This window comes from Vulpes lagopus, chromosome 2 (genome assembly GCF_018345385.1).
Source record: "Vulpes lagopus strain Blue_001 chromosome 2, ASM1834538v1, whole genome shotgun sequence".
Taxonomy (NCBI): domain Eukaryota; kingdom Metazoa; phylum Chordata; class Mammalia; order Carnivora; family Canidae; genus Vulpes; species Vulpes lagopus.
This window is the reverse complement of record NC_054825.1, coordinates 175,701,976-175,718,380: the sequence shown is the minus strand read 5'-3', so window position 1 is coordinate 175,718,380 and position 16,405 is coordinate 175,701,976. Positions and strand designations below refer to the sequence as shown.

The 16,405-nt window shown below is 46.6% G+C and overlaps 3 protein-coding genes across 7 annotated transcripts in view; 1 reads left to right on the top strand and 2 right to left on the bottom strand.

Annotated features, from left to right (window-relative positions):
- The window catches only part of CEP89 (centrosomal protein 89), a 74,262-nt gene extending 65,087 nt beyond the window's left edge, over positions 1-9,175 (bottom strand). For all 3 annotated transcript variants that reach the window (XM_041746709.1, XM_041746707.1, XM_041746708.1), the window contains exons 1-3: positions 9,053-9,175; positions 6,728-6,834; positions 826-984 (exon numbers count right to left, since the gene is read on the bottom strand). In XM_041746709.1, coding sequence (XP_041602643.1) covers positions 826-984; positions 6,728-6,834; positions 9,053-9,091 — 305 coding nt within the window. In that variant the 5' untranslated portion in view covers positions 9,092-9,175. The remainder of the gene's footprint in view (positions 1-825; positions 985-6,727; positions 6,835-9,052) is intronic.
- A 288-nt stretch (positions 9,176-9,463) lies between these two features.
- On the top strand, positions 9,464-12,907 carry FAAP24 (FA core complex associated protein 24). Of its 3 annotated transcripts, XM_041736299.1 has the most exons (5): positions 9,464-9,592; positions 9,750-9,868; positions 9,975-10,114; positions 10,731-10,883; positions 12,300-12,907. In XM_041736299.1, exons 2-5 carry the CDS (start codon positions 9,763-9,765, stop codon positions 12,546-12,548), a joined length of 648 nt encoding a protein of 215 aa, XP_041592233.1. In that variant the 5' UTR covers positions 9,464-9,592; positions 9,750-9,762; the 3' UTR covers positions 12,549-12,907. The 3 variants fall into 3 exon arrangements, with proteins under 3 accessions (XP_041592233.1, XP_041592240.1, XP_041592249.1); XM_041736306.1 differs by lacking the exon at positions 9,750-9,868 and having other exon boundaries at positions 9,466-9,592; positions 10,736-10,883; XM_041736315.1 differs by lacking the exon at positions 9,750-9,868 and having other exon boundaries at positions 9,472-9,592.
- A 1,086-nt stretch (positions 12,908-13,993) lies between these two features.
- Positions 13,994-16,405, bottom strand: part of RHPN2 (rhophilin Rho GTPase binding protein 2) — a 62,388-nt gene continuing 59,976 nt past the window's right edge. The window contains exon 15 of the mRNA XM_041745561.1: positions 13,994-15,391. Within this exon, the coding sequence (XP_041601495.1) occupies positions 15,131-15,391 (261 nt within the window). The 3' untranslated portion in view covers positions 13,994-15,130. The remainder of the gene's footprint in view (positions 15,392-16,405) is intronic.

Below are 16,405 nucleotides of genomic sequence, written 5' to 3'. Positions count from 1 at the left end.
TAAAAGGCAAATCTGGTTATGTGTTCCCCAAGCTCCACCCCATAAGCCCTTAAAGCCCTGTGTCCTCCTGGGCTCCTAGCGGGAAGGGGTGGAGAGGACCAAACCTCAGAACAAAACACCAAAGGCATCGCCAGGCTGGCCCCTACCCACCTCACTCACTGACCCAGCCACAAACCTCTTCCCTCAGCTGCTCACATGGATCAGGTGTCATGCTCCCTCTTCTCTGTCTCGAAGGTTCATCCCAGCCCCACTCTGGCCATTGTCCCCAGACCCTTGAGCCATTCCCAGGCACACCTTGTTCCTTCCTCAGCTCTGTGCTCAATGCTCTCTTCCCCAGGAGGAAACCTTCCTGACCACCCAACCCAACATTGGCTCTCACCAGGCTCAAGCAACAGAGAAAATGAGTTGAAAAGAGAAAGAAGATTATAGTAGACATGAATACCGAAGGTAAGAGCAGCATGAAATGTTCAGAGAGGGGACACAGGGGAAGTGGTGGGTGACAACTCTCGCACCTAGGTTGTGGCATAGGAGAGTCCCGCGAAGGGCTGAAGGTGGCACTGACTTCACCACTCTCTGAAAACCACCAGGACTTTCAGAAGCCTTAATTTAGTAAGAGCCACTCTAGAGAAAATCCTGACATGAGTCAAAAGCAACCAATACCCCAAGACAGTGACCTGTAGACAGTGGTGATGAAAAGCTGAGTACTATGCTCCATTCACAACCACAAGCATGCACGTGCGTGCGCACACACACACACACACACACACACATGAGCTGGGTGTCCTCTGCCCAGAGAAGCAGCAGAGCCAGCGATATGGTTCTTACTGAAGCCTCAGCTCTGAGGTGGTGGCGTAGGGCTCTATGAAACTGTCCTTTTCAACATAGGTCGTGTCACTCTCAGACACGGATCTCTGGCGAGGTTGAGGAATGGCAACGGTCCGGCCGGTCAGTGTTGTTGTCAGGATGACAGCAGCCAGAGCAGATCTAGGCACAAAAACACCCCAGGGAGAAGGTGAGACACAAACCTGCAAGCTGAAGGGTGAACGACAGGACACGAGACACGAGAATTAACGAAGGGTGAGCTTCTGTTCCATGTTTAGTGCGTATCTGCTGACTACATCCCCACTGTTATGTACTTCATCTCATTATCACACCAACTGAATGAATGCATATTACTGTAATCTCCATTTTTAAAATAAAATATAAACGATTGTCCAAGATTTTCTAGCTAATAGGAGATGAGTCCAGGTCTCTAAACTAGGCAGTCTATATTCAAGCAGTTTCCTTTTTAAATGAGAGATCAGAATGGGGGGAAGAAAAGGAGATATAAAAAAGATATCAAAGATTTTATTATTTAATTATTTTTAAAAAGATATATTTATTTTAGAGAGAGAGCATGAGTGGGAGGGGCAGAAGGAAAGGGAGAGGGAATCTCAAGCAGACTCCACACTGACTGTGGAGCCCAATCCGGGGCTCGATCTCAAGACTTTTAGATCAGGACCTGAGTCAAAACCGAGAGCCGGACCCTTTACTGACTATGCCACCCAGGCACCCCAAAAAAAGATACAAAAGATTTTAAAAGGCATTTTTAAAACACTTGTAAATTATTCAAAACTATAATATTGGAAAGATGAGAGTAATGGATTTACCTTCCCACTTGCAAAAGCAAAACAAAACAACAGATTTACAACTGTGTCAGCTTTACTGCCTGAGAGAATTTCCAGGTCATGGCACAGGGAGGAAGAACTGACATGGGGCCAGGTGGACCTCCCGAGTTACGGAGATCGAGCTGACCATCCAGGAAAAGCACAGCAGACAGAATTTGCAGGACAGAGTACTGGAAAGGAGAGAGCTGAGCAGAGAGCACTCCGGAAATCTGCAGAAGGGCCCCTGAGTGTTTGGCAAAATATTCCTCAGTGGGTGAATGTCAGGAAACTATCCAAGGCTGGGGGAAGAACCATCCACAGTGATTAGAGGATCAGTGCCAGGTGCGTACACACGGCTGGGGACAAGGCCTGCTCCCACCAGATGGGAAAACATTATAATCTACAGGACATGGAGAACGTCCTTGGAAAGGTCTTGCCTCAGTAGTGGGGAATACTTAGCCCTAGGTTGCTTCAGATGTCCCTAACAACTCATAAAAACAAGACCTAAAAGATCAAATCAGTTCCAAGTAACTTAACTGCATCCCAGAACAAAATTCCAGCAGATTTGTAGGAATACAAAAATATCCAGCATGTGACAAAGTGAAACTTACAACAGTGTCTAGTATGCAATCCAAGATAACCAGGCATGCAAAGAGACGGAAAAACACGATCCAAAATGACGAGAAGAATCAAAAGAAACCCACTCAGAACTGAAGGCATATGTTAGAACGAGCAGAGGACATAAAGACAGTTATAACTGTATTCCATATGTTCAAAAAGCTAAGTAGAAACACGGGAGATTATTAAAAAAGACTTGAGCTTTGGGAGCTGAAAATTAGACTGTATGGGACAGACCGCAGATTACCCTTTGCAAAAAAAAAAAAAAAGACTAGTGAAATTGAAGACAAAACAAGAGAAAATAACTAAAATGAAACACAGAGAGGTAAAAAAAATAATTAAAAAAAAAAGGAGCATCATGAGATATGGGATAAAAAAATGTGACTGTTTTATGCTTTAAGCCACTAAGTTTTGGTGTAATTTGTTACACAACAATAGATAACTAATACAATACAGCCTTTTCAGCAAATGGTGCTGAACAACTGAGTTCCGAATAAGCTTGAATCTGTGCCTCCCGCACCATATTCAAAAAGAAATTCAAATTGGATTAGACTTCAATGTAAAGCCCAAAACTATAAAACTTCTAGAAGAAAATACAGGAGAAAATCTTTGCAGCTTTGGTTCAGGCAAAGATTTCTCAGATAGGATACTGAAATCAAGATCTATAAAAGAAAAAAATTGATATGCTGAACTTCATAAAAATCAAAAACTCCTGCTCTTTGAAAGACACTGTTAAGAGAATGAAAAGACAAGCCACACACATATTTGGAAATTTGATAAAGGACTTGATATCTGTGATATTTGATAAAGGACTTGTATCTAGATTATATAAGGAACTCTCAAAATACAGGAATAGGAACACACTCAATTTTTAAAAGAGGGCACAAGGTTTAAATAGACACTTCACCAAAGAAAATATACAAATGGGGGACACCTGGGTGGCTCAGCGGCTGAGCGGCTGCCTTTGGCTCAGGGCATGATCCCGGGATCTGGGATCGAGTACCCCCTCGCAGGGAGCCTGCTTCTCCCACTGCCTATGTCTCTGCCTCTCTCTCTGTCTCTCATGAATAAATAAATAAATCTTTAAAAAAAAAAAAAAAGACAAGGAAAATATACAAATGGCAAATAAGCACAAAAGATGCTCAACAACCTTAGTTATCAGAGAAATGCAAAATAAAGTCACAATGAGATACTACTACACTGCTTACTCTTAGAATGTCCAAAATTTAAAAGACTGGCCAAGGGAATCCCTTATGCTCCTCCTTTCCAACCTAGGCCCGGCAGATTGGGTCCCACAAAGGAGGAGGGTTAAGAAGAAGGGCCATGCTGCCATTGCCAGGATGGCAACTGGAGAGTACCCCACCAACATTCACAGGCACTCTGCAGAGTGAGCCTCAAGAAATGTGCCCCCTTGGGTAGAGAGATCCAGAAATTTGCAAGGAAGAAGTTGGGAACTTCAGCTGTGCTCACGGACTCCAGATACAACAGTGCCGCCTTGGCCAAAGGAATAAGGAATGGCCCACCCTGGATGAGTCTATGGTCGTCCAGAAAGTTTAAGGGGGATGTTGATTCACCAGAGAAGCTCTCTACATTGTTCCCTATGTACCACCATCACCACTTTTTCAAAATCCTATCAACAGGCAATATGAGTTAGAACTAAGGTCAACTAAAATTCTAAAACCGCACACACACAAGATTGACCAAACCAAGTGTTGGTGAGGATGTTCAGCAGCTGGAACTCCTACAATGCTAGTCAGACCATAAATTAAGTAAAAACTTTGGAAAAATAATTTGGCAGTTATTTGACAAATATACACCTAGTATATGACCCACCTATTCTACTCCTAGATATTTACCCAAGGAAAACAAAAAGCATTATGTAGGAAACAACGATTTGTGAACAAATGTTCACAGCAGTTTTATTTTTAAAATAATAAAATCCAAAAAAAAATAATAATAAAATCCAAGGGGTGCCTGGGTGGCTCAGTCGGTTAAGTGTCTGCCTTTGGCTCAGGTCATAATCCCAGGGTCCTGAGATCGAGCCCCATGTGGAGCTGCCTACTCAGCGGGGAGCCTGTTTCTCCCTTTCCCACTGTCCCTCCCCCTCCTTGTGCTTTCTCACTTTCTCTCTCTCTGTGTCAAATAAATAAGTATCTTAAAAAATAATAATAATAAAACCCCCAAACAAATGAAATATCCATCCACAGGTGAATGGAGAAACAAATTGTGACATATTCATTATTCACATACTAGAACACTACTAAGCAATAAAGAGGATGAATTACTGATTTTTCACAACAATATGGATGAATTTCAGAATAATTATGCTGAATCAAAGAAGCCGGCATAATTATTTTATGTAATTCCACTTATATAAAATTCTAGAAAATGCAGACTAATCTAATGCGAAAGAAAACAGATCAGTGGTTGCTTGGAGATGGGGGTGAGGGTGGACGGGGAAGAGGAATGGGAGAGGAGAGAGAAGGACAGGAGGTAGGAATTGCAAAGGAGCCATAAGAAAACCTCAGCGGGATGATGGATATGTCTATTATCTTGTTTGCACTGATGGTTTCATGGGTGTAAATCTTGTCATGTAAATGTCACAACATGACGTGTGTCCAATATGTACAGTTTATCGTATGTCTATTATACCTCAATAAAACTGGCTTAATAAAGGCAAAAGACTGTTAAAAGCAAAAACAGTAACAATATATTGTGGGATTTATAACGTATGGAATTAAAATGTACAGCAACAGTAAGACGAAGGATGGGAAGGAGGAAATGGAAATAAATGGCTGTCAGATTCTTTTTCTTTTTTTAAGATGTATTTATTTATTTATGAGAGAGAGAGAGGGAGAGAGAGAGAGGCAGAGACACAGCAGGAGGGAGAAGCAGGCTCCATGCCAGGGGCCCGACGTGGGATTCGATCCTGGGACTCCAGGATTGCGCCCTGGGCCAAAGGCAGGCGCCAAACCTCTGAGCCACCCAGGGATCCCTGGCTGTCGGATTCTTACGCTATTACACTACACACGAAGCGTAGGGACATCTCAGTGTAATTGGAATGCCCATTTCTTGTAAATAAAAAAAATATACAGAAATATGCCACAATTGCCAAAGCCTTGTTGATAATTTTTGGCTTATAAAGATTATAGTCTGGGAAGACATTTTCATATAGCACAAGAGACAACAGAGAGTTTCTAATGAACCTACAGCATGCTTGTCATTAAATGAAACATGCTTGTTTTTCTGCTCCAGGATGGAATGTAAAGCTAGCTCTCTTGCTGTTACTGCTGCCACATAAGCCCTAGTGACACAAAGTCAGAGTCGGTCACATGAACACTGAAGAGCCGGACAGATCGACAGGTGTCCAATGCCGTGGTGCCACCACTCGCCCAGCAAGAATTCGGACCAATGCAAAACACTGGAGGTCAAGCTAGAGAGGCGGGCAACACCTCTCTCCAAGGGTCGAAGGTTGTTGAGAGGGTGGAATGAGATCATGCTTCTGAAGGACTTAACAACAGGCCTCTGCGTGGGGTAAACACTAATAAATGGCTATTCTTGTTATCAACATGATATTTAAGGAAAAAAACAAACACTAACAATATTTCAAAGTGTTTTTTTCTCAAGAGGCATATGATATTCTAGTTTTGAAGGACACTAAAAAAAAAAAAGGTACCACTCTTGCCTGAAATTAGTTCTTTATTTTTTTTTAAAGATTTTATTATTTATTTATTCATGAGAGACACAGAGAGAGCGAGAGAGAGGCAGAGACACAGGCAGAGGGAGAAGCAGGCTCCATGCAGGGAGCCCCGTGTGGGACTCAATCCCGAGTCTCCAGGATCAGGCCCTGGGCTGAAGGTGGCGCTAACCCGCTGAACCACCCGGGCTGCCCCTGAAATTAGTTCTTATCATCAATTCATTGGTAAGTCAAGCCATGTATCCATGTTTTTTATGGGCAAAAAAATACTCTGAAATTCTCCTGTGTCTTAACCCTTAGAAGGCACAGGCAAGAGTGCTGGGTATAAAAGAAAGTCAATTTTCTGGTGTTGGGAACATGAGAAGATGGAATCCCGGGCCCTGGGGGGTGAACACTCTTCTTTCTTCCTTCCCTCAAATCAGCTCTTTTAAAAGGCAGACTTGTGTTTCAGAAGAATAGCATGTGCATAATTTTAAATTCTTTTCAAGATATTATGAACCTGTATACTTGGGCTTCAATGCTTTATATCTGGAAAAATACTAATCGCATTCAATTATGAAATGTGGAAACCCCATACACTTGAAAGAATAGATCATTATCCCACAGAAAATATTAAATACTTCATTACAGAATCATGATAATCACATTTCAAAGAACATGAATCTAGTGGCCCAATTTGTGATTTTTCTTACCAGTTTGAACAGTTCCAGCACCCTCCACTTGGTACTACAAGGGTGACCTCAAGGCCTATTCACCTGAGACTCACCTTGGTCTCTCTGGAGAAGGGTTCGGGCTGCGGGGAGGAGGTGTGCGGGGCACAGCTGGCTTTGGTGCGATGCTGGCTGCAGGTAGAAGGCCATGGATGATGTGTTTCTGCACAAATGAAACACAGCAACATCACTGGTGTATGGGATCACCGAGTTCCTGTCACCACCCTTCCTTGATCCTGAAAGGGAACACCTGCACTGGCCACCCAAGGATCTAACCCCATTAACAACGCAGTCCTCCCCATGCCATCCACAATTCCCATCTGGCCAGGCAAGTGTGCCCACCCAGGGAACACCATTGCAGCTGCCCATTGTGGGGGCCCTCTCATCTCCCCCTGACCATGCCCCAGAATCACTATCTAGGACCTCCACTTGTTTCACAGCATGACCTCCAATGACCCTACTCCTTCGCTTGCTGCCCCCCTGCAGAATGAAAGCTTCCTGAGAGCAGGCAACCTTCTTGTCTTCATCAACCCTGGAACTCAAGCACTGTCCCCATTACTCCACATCACGCAGAAGCTTAATAAAGACTTTAAGTAAACCAGATTATGGGCACTAAAGAGGGCACTTGACAGGATGAGCACTGGGTGTTATCCTATATGGTGGCAAATTGAATTTAAATAAAATATTTTAGGGGCGCCTGGGTGGCTCTGTGGTGGGGCATCTGCCTTTGGCTCAGGTCACAATCCCGGAATCCTGGGATCGAATCCCCCATCAGGCTCCTCGGGGGAGCCTGCTTCTCCCTCTGCCTGTGTCTCCCCCTCTCCCTGTGTGTCTCTCATGAATAAATAAAATCTTCAAAAACATAAAATTAAAATTAAAAAATAAATAAAATACCTTTTAAAAGTAATAGGAAGACATAGGAGTATATAAAACCTCCTGGTAAAGCTAGGTACTTAGCCATATTCAGAATGTTCTAATACTATAATGTAGTGGTACATTAACTTATTCACTGTAGTATAAAGAACAAAAGTATTTTTTAAAAAAAGGCTTTAGGTAGTTATCTCAAAGACACAGAATAACGAAAACCAGCTCCTACATGCAATGGAAATCAGAGAATCTGGCTTTGGGCGACTGGCAGTCATTCAGAAGTTTCCGAGTATAGCCCAATGTTCACTTTCTAGGCAGGAGTCATTACTCACACCTCCTACAGGCCAAACACCAGGACTGCAAGGAAGAAACCCTGTCTTCATCCTCAAGGTAGTAAGAGTAGGGAGGGAAAACACCCAAGTACCCACTGTGGGGCACAGAATTACGGAGAGCGCCAAGGGCAAGGTAAAGACAATCTGGTGCTGGGATGGCCGGGGAGGGAAGGCCTCCTTCAGGTCTGGAGCCAGCAAGGGGGCCTCTCGTGTCCCGCTGGGAGGAAACCACAGAGGCATGTAGACGGGGTCATCAAAGATAGCCACTGCCCTCACGTGTGGGGAAAGGGATGGAAAAGCATTCTAGGAAGAGGGAACAGCATGAACAACGGGAAGAAGGCAGCGTTGGCCGCAGTGTTCTAGAAACAACGAATATTCCAGTTTGCTGGAATACAGAAGCCTCTGAGGACAGGCTGGAAGAACGGGCTGGGGTAAGAGTGGAGACCGCTCCCATTTAAGAGTTTTCATACCTTAAAACTAAGGAGAACCTGTGGCCTAGTGAGAACACCCACTGAAACTGGGCCCGGGGGAGGCAAATCGGGCAAGGGCTAAGCGTGAAGGTGGGAGAAGGCGCCTACAGTGACAGTGGCCGTGGCAGGCACTGGAGCGAAGCGTTCCAGGCAGAAGCAATAGCAAAGGCCTGGAGGGATGGAAGAAATGGCTGGAAGGGACGCCTGGGTGGCTCAGCGGTTGAGCGTCTGCCTCCGGCTCAGATGGTGATCCTGGGGTCCCCGGGCCGAGTCCCGCATCGGGCTCTCTCTGCGTTTCTCTGTCTCTCCTGAACGCATAAAACATTTTTTTACAAAAAGTAAAAAAGGGAGAAATGGCTGGAGCGTGCGTGTGTGTGTTGGAGGCACCGGGTGGTAAGGAGCGCAGAAACCCGCGCAGGGGCGAGGGGCTGCTGCTGCGGCAGGCGGTGCAGGGCGCGGGCGGGAACCCGGGGGGCAGGTGGCCGGGGCGTTCGCGGGGGGCGCTCCCCGACCCCGCAGCAAACGTTGCGGGGGGGACAAGGCGACTCCTGCCCGAGAGCCAGGCCGGCCCTGGGATACAGGATGCTTTAGAACACCCCAGCCGGGGCTTCTCGGATGGAAGACCGCTGCCCTTCGTGGTGCTCCCCGGCCTCGACCTCGGGCCAAACCCCACCCCTTCCCCTTTAACTCCCGGCCCCCGCGATCTACTTACAAACTGGCTCTTGCGGCCCCTGGGAAACCCCAGGGGCATCGTGGCTGCAGGATGCGGTCGGAGCAGCGCTGGACCGAAGTGCAGCCACGCTCGCAGGTGGGGACCGCTCCCTGGAGCCCGAGCCCCGCCCACGGGCCGGACGCTTCTCCTACGCAATGCACTTCGTAGTAACCTCGCCCGCCATTGGCTCCGCTTTCCTATCGACCAATCAGAGCCAAGGTTACTCCGCGCCCGTCGCTCTTGGCAACCGGCGGTCCCCATTCAAATTCCAACGGGGGCGGAAACAGCGAGTAGTCCGTTCTCCTATTGGTCAGCTCAGGTGTCGATCTCCGACGCTCTAGCCTATCCGGCGCCTCCGCGGGAGGCGGGGGGCGGGCAGGATGAAACCTCGGCGAGCGCGCCCGAGGGGAACCGGAAGTGGCTGGCGGGCGGCAGGTAAGAGCGCGGCATCCTCGGGCCCCGGGGCGCAGGTGGGGTGCGGACCCGCTGGGCGCCGGCCGCGGAGCGCGCCGAGGGACCGTGGTGCAGACCGAGCGGCAGGTGAGGGGAATCTCCCGGGTCTAAGGCTTTGGCGGAGGATTCGGTCTTGTAAAGATGCTGCAAACGGGCTCCCCGTGCAGGGGCGCCCGGCCTCGGGGGCGCGCGGGGCGGAGCGACGGGGACCCGCTCTGATGCCGCCCTCCGCCCCCCCCCTTAGGTCCAGGCTGCCGATGGCCAGGAACCCCGCTGGGGGCACGGGCCCCATGCACGTGCCTATTGGGCAGGTGGTGGCCAACGACAGGTGGCGCGGGTCGCAGCTGGTGCAGGGGATGCAAGGTCGGTGGGCTGCCCTCCCCCGAGACGTCCTGCCTGCTGTCGCCTCCCCCCCACACCCCCCCACCGAGAGCTCACGAAACTCCTCGTTCTTCTCTTGTGTCCTAAGGGAAAGTCAAAATCGTTTTTGAGGATGGCCTGACGCCGGTGGATTTTTATTTGTCCAGCAGATCTTGCATTCTCTATGTCACCGAAGCCGATCTGGTGGCAGGAAATGGCTACAGGAAGAAACTTGTTCGGGTTAGGAATGTAAGTACTGGAAAAAAAAAAAAAAAAAAAGGAATGTAAGTACTGAAACTGAGAATGGACTCCCCAGCTGCCCCCGCCCCCCATCCTTGGGGATGATTTATATACAAACCATTGGCAGCACTGCTGGACTGACAGCTTTCTTTTTTTTTAATGCTTTAAATTATTATTATTATTATTATTTTTAATGAGAGACAGGCAGAGGGAGAAGCAGGCCCCATGCAGGGAGCCCAACGTGGGACTCGATCCCAGGTCTCCAGGATCAGTCAGGCCCTGGGCTGAAGGCAGGCGCTAAACTGCTGAGCCACCGGGGCTGCTCAGCTTTTTTTCTTTCTTTTTTTTTTTTTTTTTTTTGCGCAGCTTTCTTAAACTACCTGCAAGGTGGTTGTGTTACAAAATGGCTTATGGGGGCACCTGCCTTTGGTTCAAGGAGTGAACCCAGGGTCCCAGGATCAAGTTCTGCATCGGGCTCCCTGCATGGAGCCTGCTTCTCCCTCTGCCTGTGTCTCTGCCCCACCCCCCCCATCTCTCATGAATAAATAAATAAAATCATAAAAAAAGAATATCTTTTAAACACAAAATGGCTTACTGCTTTGGTTTTTCATCTCTTCCTTTGAAGTCCAGTAATCTCCAAGGGATTGTAATTGTTGAGAAGACGCAGATGAGTGAACAGTACTACTCGGCCATACAGAAGTTCACCGTGCTGGACCTTGGGATGGTGTTGCTTCCAGTGGCCAGCCAGATGGAAGCGTCCTGCCTTATTATCCAGTTGGTAAGTACGGATTCCTGCTCCTCTGCAGGAGCCCTGCCCTGCAGACTTTCACCTGACCTTTCTGGATCTTTTACTCCAGCTGCTGCCCTTGCTACGGTTGCAACCCCTCAGCCCCATCTACAGTAGCGCTCACCCATCTGCGGTCAACTACAGCCCAAAGCAGATGATCCTTTAAAAAAACAAAAACAGAAAAAAAATAAAAATAAAAATAAAAAATAAATTAAAAAAAAAAAAACAGGGGGAGGGGTGCCCAGGTGGCTCAGCAGTTCAGCATCTGCCTTCAGCCCAGGGCGTGACACAGGGATCCCAGGATCGAGTCCCACATCGGGCTCCCTGCATGGAGCCTGCTTCTCCCTCTGCCTGGGTCTCTGCTTCTCTCTGGGTCTCATGAATAAATACATAAAGTCTTTAAAAAAAAAAAAAGTCCTGGCTCTGCATTGTCTTTACCGATTATTCATCTTGTCCGTGCTTTAGAATTTCTTGAGGAACTTTTAAGAACAGTGATACATGAGCCTTACCTCAGACCAAGTAAAAATCAGAATGTCAGGGCCTAAAGCATCAATTTTTGTTGTGGTGGTTTTAAATTTCCCTTTCGGTGCATAGCAAGGATTGAGAGCCAAATTGAAAAATGCAAGCAGTGGGGCACCTGGGTGGCTCAGTCGGTTAAGTGTCTGCCTTTGGCTCAGGTCATGATCCTGGGGTCTTGGGATCAAGTCCCACATCAGGATCCTGCTCAGCAAGGAGTCTGCTTCTCCCTCTCCCTCACCCCTTGCTCTGCTATCTCTGTTTCTCACTAATTCTCTGTCTCAATAAGTCTTAAATAAAATCTTACTATTTATCTTAATAAATAAATCTTAAATAAAATCTTTTAAAAAAGAAAGAAAAAGAAAAATGCAGGCAGTGCCGTGTTGTTGGTAGAACACTTCCTTCTCTGCCACATTCCTTGCTTCGCTGTTCCTAACCTCCCTTGTTGTAAAGCTACTGTCTGCCCTCCCATGTCCACCGCTAACTGAAAACTGGAGTCTCTCCTTTGATAAGCAAGCTCTCCCCGGGTCCTGTACCAAGCAAGTCCAAGTTTAGCTTTAATTTAATCCCATACAACTGAGTCATTTCTTCATAGACCACAGGAACATGCTTGAACTCCTCAACATTTGCTTTCATTGCTTTACCCGAAGCATTCTGAAAATTCAAGTTTTAATCAATTTATCTTAGTCCTTTGTGTACTCCTGTGGTTCATCCCTCGGTAATTTTGCTGGTATCAGAGAAATTATATTCATGGTATCGGAAAACATTTGTAGTGGCAAATCAAGCTGAACCAAATGAAAAAGTAAAAACTGAATTTCCATCAATTTTTAAGAGAACTGCCAGTCCCTCTAGAGGGCGCTCACACGCTTTTTTCTTTTACCATTGGTTTAGGTTCAAGAACAAACCAAAGAGCCCAGTAAGAACCCTTTCCTCAGTAAGAAACGGGCTCCGATCCCTGAGCTATCCCTCCTTCGAACTGTGCAACAGATCCCAGGAGTTGGAAAAGTTAAAGCTCTCCTTCTGCTTCAGAAGTTCCCAAGTATCCAGCAACTAAGTAATGCTTCCCTCCGAGAGCTGGAGCCAGTCGTGGGACCAGCAGTGGCACAGCACATTCAAGCGTTCTTCACGCAGCCCAGGTGACAGCTCTTCTCGCAGCATCTTCTCCGCTTGGACCACAAGCTACAGGATCGTGTTTTGTCTTCATATTTAAAAATCGAGAACAAAGACTTTCCTTTCACAGCATCTAATGAATGAGGGGAGGCCTGCATGGAAGCCGGCAGTTCTCCTGCCTTGCTCTCTGGGTTCAGGCGTCTAAGTTAGTGGTCTCCAGATAGCACGGCCCTCACTCTGCTAGTGGAAGAGGAGGCGTGGAGGGGACACCTGGCCAGCTCAGTCGGTAGAGCCCGTGACTCTTGATCTCGGGGTTGAGTAAGCCCCACATTGGGTGTAGCCATTACCTAATAACAAAATCTTTTTAAAAACAAAAACAGGCACCTGGGTCGTGCTATCGGTTGAGCGTCCAACTCTGGGTTTCGGCTCAGATCCTGATCTCAAGGTCATGAGATCAAGCCCCGTGCTGGGCTCCATGTTCAGCAGAGTGTGCTTGGGATCCTCCCTCTCTGTCTCTCACAAAATAAATATATCTAAAATCCTTAAAAGTCGGGGTGGGCATGGGGATCTTCCTAAGAGAGTTTAGTAAGGGACGCTCAAATCTTGCAAAAAGCCAGCCAGGGCAGACTGACCTGTGTCTATCATGGAACGGTCTAATCACATTTCAGGAGGTAGACGTGACCGTCTAAAGGAAACCAAGAGTGAGGCGCTGTGCTACGTACCATAAACCCCTTGTTCCTGGTGGCAGAGCCTGTGTTCTTCCAGTGTGGCCTTAATATCGCTGTGTTTTGAGGGCGCTGCCAGGGTAAATAAACAGTTGTACTGCCTTTTTTTCTTCCTTCCTTCCTCCCACCCTCCCTCCCTTCCTGGTAGCTGCACAGTTTGTTCACAGTCACTGAACATGTCTTCAGAACACAGCCTGGAGTTTGGAGTTCCGTTTTAAAGATAAAAAGCCACTGTACATGAAGGAGGAAAAGAATGTGTTTGCAAACGTATAGCCCCACAGGGGGAAGCTGTATAGGAAAATGTCAGGGCAGAGGCATCCCGAGAGGAGAGCCCGGGGTGCGGACCAAAAGATACAATCGGTGACAAAAAATAAACGCACTTAAAGATGCCTTATGTTTTCAAAGACACTAAGGTGAGCTCTGGAAGTCCTGTCTTATGAAATGTTAGTCATTATAAACAACCAAACCATAAGGACATTTTGTGCGTTAGGGTAGAACCAATTTGAAAACAAGACTGAGGGCAGCCCTGGTGGCGCAGCAGTTTGGCGCCGCCTGCAGCCCGGGGTGTGATCCTGGAGACCCGGGATCGAGTCCCACATCGGGCCTCCTGCATGGAGCCTGCTTCTCCCTCTGCCTGTGTCTCTGCCTCTCTCTCGCTCTCTCTGAATGAATAAACAAATAAATCTTTAAAAAAAAGAAAAGACTGAAATAAGTGGGGGGGGGGGGGGAACAAACAAAAAAAACCACTAATTCAGGCAAACGAATATGTTTATTTAAATATTTATATAAAAATGTCCCTAAAAGCAGTGGATACACTTTCCCAAATATGGTTGCTTCCCTTTTGATATTGCACACTAGAAAATATTTAAGTTCTTGTTAATTCTCAAAAATAGATTTCAATGCTTCTTTATTTTTTTTTTAAGCTATATAACTTGTGTCAACCATGAATCTTATGAAAATCACGGCATCATCCAACAATGGCAAGAGAAATACACGCGTAAGAACGTCGTTTTAAAAAGTCAAATAGAGCTTTAAACTAGAATCATTTACATCTTTACCTTATAAAATGTCTCTAACCCATCTCAAAGACTCTTAAAATATACAGTTACGCATTTTCTACTTTAAACAAAAAGAAAAATGTTTTGAGTATCAAACAGCATATCGTCTACCTTGTAGATAGCATCCCCGTCTAACACGGCCACTGTGTTAGCAACCTGTAAATGACATCAGACTGGAAGCTACACTGCTCCTAAATTGTGTGTGCGGGGTTTTTTTGGCTACGTTTTGTTTCTGTTTCGATCCGATAAGTTACGACAGACTTGGCACTAGACTTTATCTGGAAATAGCATTCATAATTATGCAGAAATACTCGTAAAATCTTAGCATTTTAGGTACATGAATTCCCCTTAGGAAGCAGTTCTTCGGAGCACTTCTAGGTAACACTAACTTAGTAATCTAACTAAATCCGGTCCCTTGACCTGCCTCGATTTGGGGTCGTCTGGATTCTGAGTCAAGGAATGATCTATTACTACCCAAGGCTGGAAACGATGACAGGAAGGCCCAACAGAGGCAGCCCCACGTAATTCTGATAGGAACCACAAATCGTGACTAGCCATCGAGAACAGCCCTATTTTCTAGGGCTATTTACCGTTCTATTTACAAAACTTTATATAATAAATAACTTGGCAGCACTATGGTGACACTTCCCAAGTTTCTCGAGGTTTCTCGTTACTTTCCTTCGTGAAGCCCTACCAATCAATCGGGAGTTTAACCCGGTGAGAAGATGGGATTTGCGAACGTTTGGGAATCTTTCCACTGTGGCACAGATGCGAAGGCCTGGTCAGCACCGGAGACGTTTGGGGCCTGAAGGTTTTCTGTTTGCTCGCGTCAGTACAAAGAACTGTCGGAGTTGAGAAGGCTGAAGGGCGAAGGGAGCTTCTTCTTGACCTGAGGCCTCGCCACCCCAACCGACGGGAGGCACAAGGTGCTGGCCGACTTCACTCTGTTCTTGTCGGTGCCCCAGCTCAAAAAAGAAAGCTTCTTCGAGATTTTCTTGGTTTTGTCAGTTTTGTCATCATCATCGATGGCTAAGCAGATCATGGAGTAGGTTTTCTGCATCCCCACAGAGTAGGTCGCGCACTTGTTATGCTGCACGTGGGAAAGAAGAAAGGCGGTGTTAGGCGGCCTCTGGACAGCTGACAGATGACTGCAGAGCCGGAGGCTCACGGTAATGCGTACGTAGAATCAAGTTCTTATTTCTTAAAGATTTTATTTATTCATGAGAGACAGGCAGAGGGAGAAGCAGGCTCCATGCGGGGAGTCCGATGCGGGACTCGATCCCGGGATCACGCCCTGAGCCCAAGGCAGATGCTCAACTGCTGAGCCACCCAGGTGCCCCCATAGAACTAGATTCTCAAAAACAAGGATGATTTGGGGGCAGCCCGGGTGGCTCAGCGGTTTAGCGCCGCCTTTGGCCCAGGGCGCGATCCTGGAGTCCCGAGATCGAGTCCCATGTCCAGCTCCCTGCATGGAGCCTGGTTCTCCCTCGCCTGTGTCTTGGCCTCTCATGAATAAATAAGATCTTTAAAAAAAAAAAAAAAAAAAAAAAAAGGATGATGTTTAAGGAATAGACTCAGTAGCAATTTAGACTAGGGACGACTACTTGCTTTTTTAAGGTTCTTAGTCTATTTGGAAAAGTAATACTCCTGGTCAACAATATGAAAATACATATCCTGAACGGTAGGCGTCCCTGGCACCTTGGCTTCCAAGGCCTTTCCCCTAAAGTAACCATGATTTCTGTTACACTTTTAGGAATCATGTTCCCATATAGGTATTGATGTCTGAGTAAGTACACGTCACCAGTTGTCTTTCCCTAAAAGGAATATACTACACGCTGGTCTGCCTCAGTTTCTTCGGTTAACTGTCCAAGCCAGTAGGTATAGATCAACTTCATTCTCTACAGACAATCTAGAATCCGTGGTGAGGATACTATTTAACCTCTTTTTCCCTGTCTTATAAAATGATGAAATACGTATATAACGTAAATAGACCCTTTTCACCATTTCACAAGGGCACAGTTCAGTGGCGTTAAGTACATTCACACTTACGCCATCAGCACCACCCGTGTCTCCAGAATCTTCATCTTCCACGGCTGAAACTCTG

Excerpts from the sequence above, each read along its gene's own strand:
- FAAP24 (XM_041736299.1), top strand. The coding sequence starts at position 9,763 with ATGGCCAGGAACCCCGCTGGGGGCACGGGCCCCATGCACGTGCCTATT. Across the intron at positions 9,869-9,974 it reads GCTGGTGCAGGGGATGCAAG|GGAAAGTCAAAATCGTTTTT; the intron begins GTCGGTGGGCTG and ends TTGTGTCCTAAG. Across the intron at positions 10,884-12,299 it reads CCTGCCTTATTATCCAGTTG|GTTCAAGAACAAACCAAAGA; the intron begins GTAAGTACGGAT and ends CCATTGGTTTAG.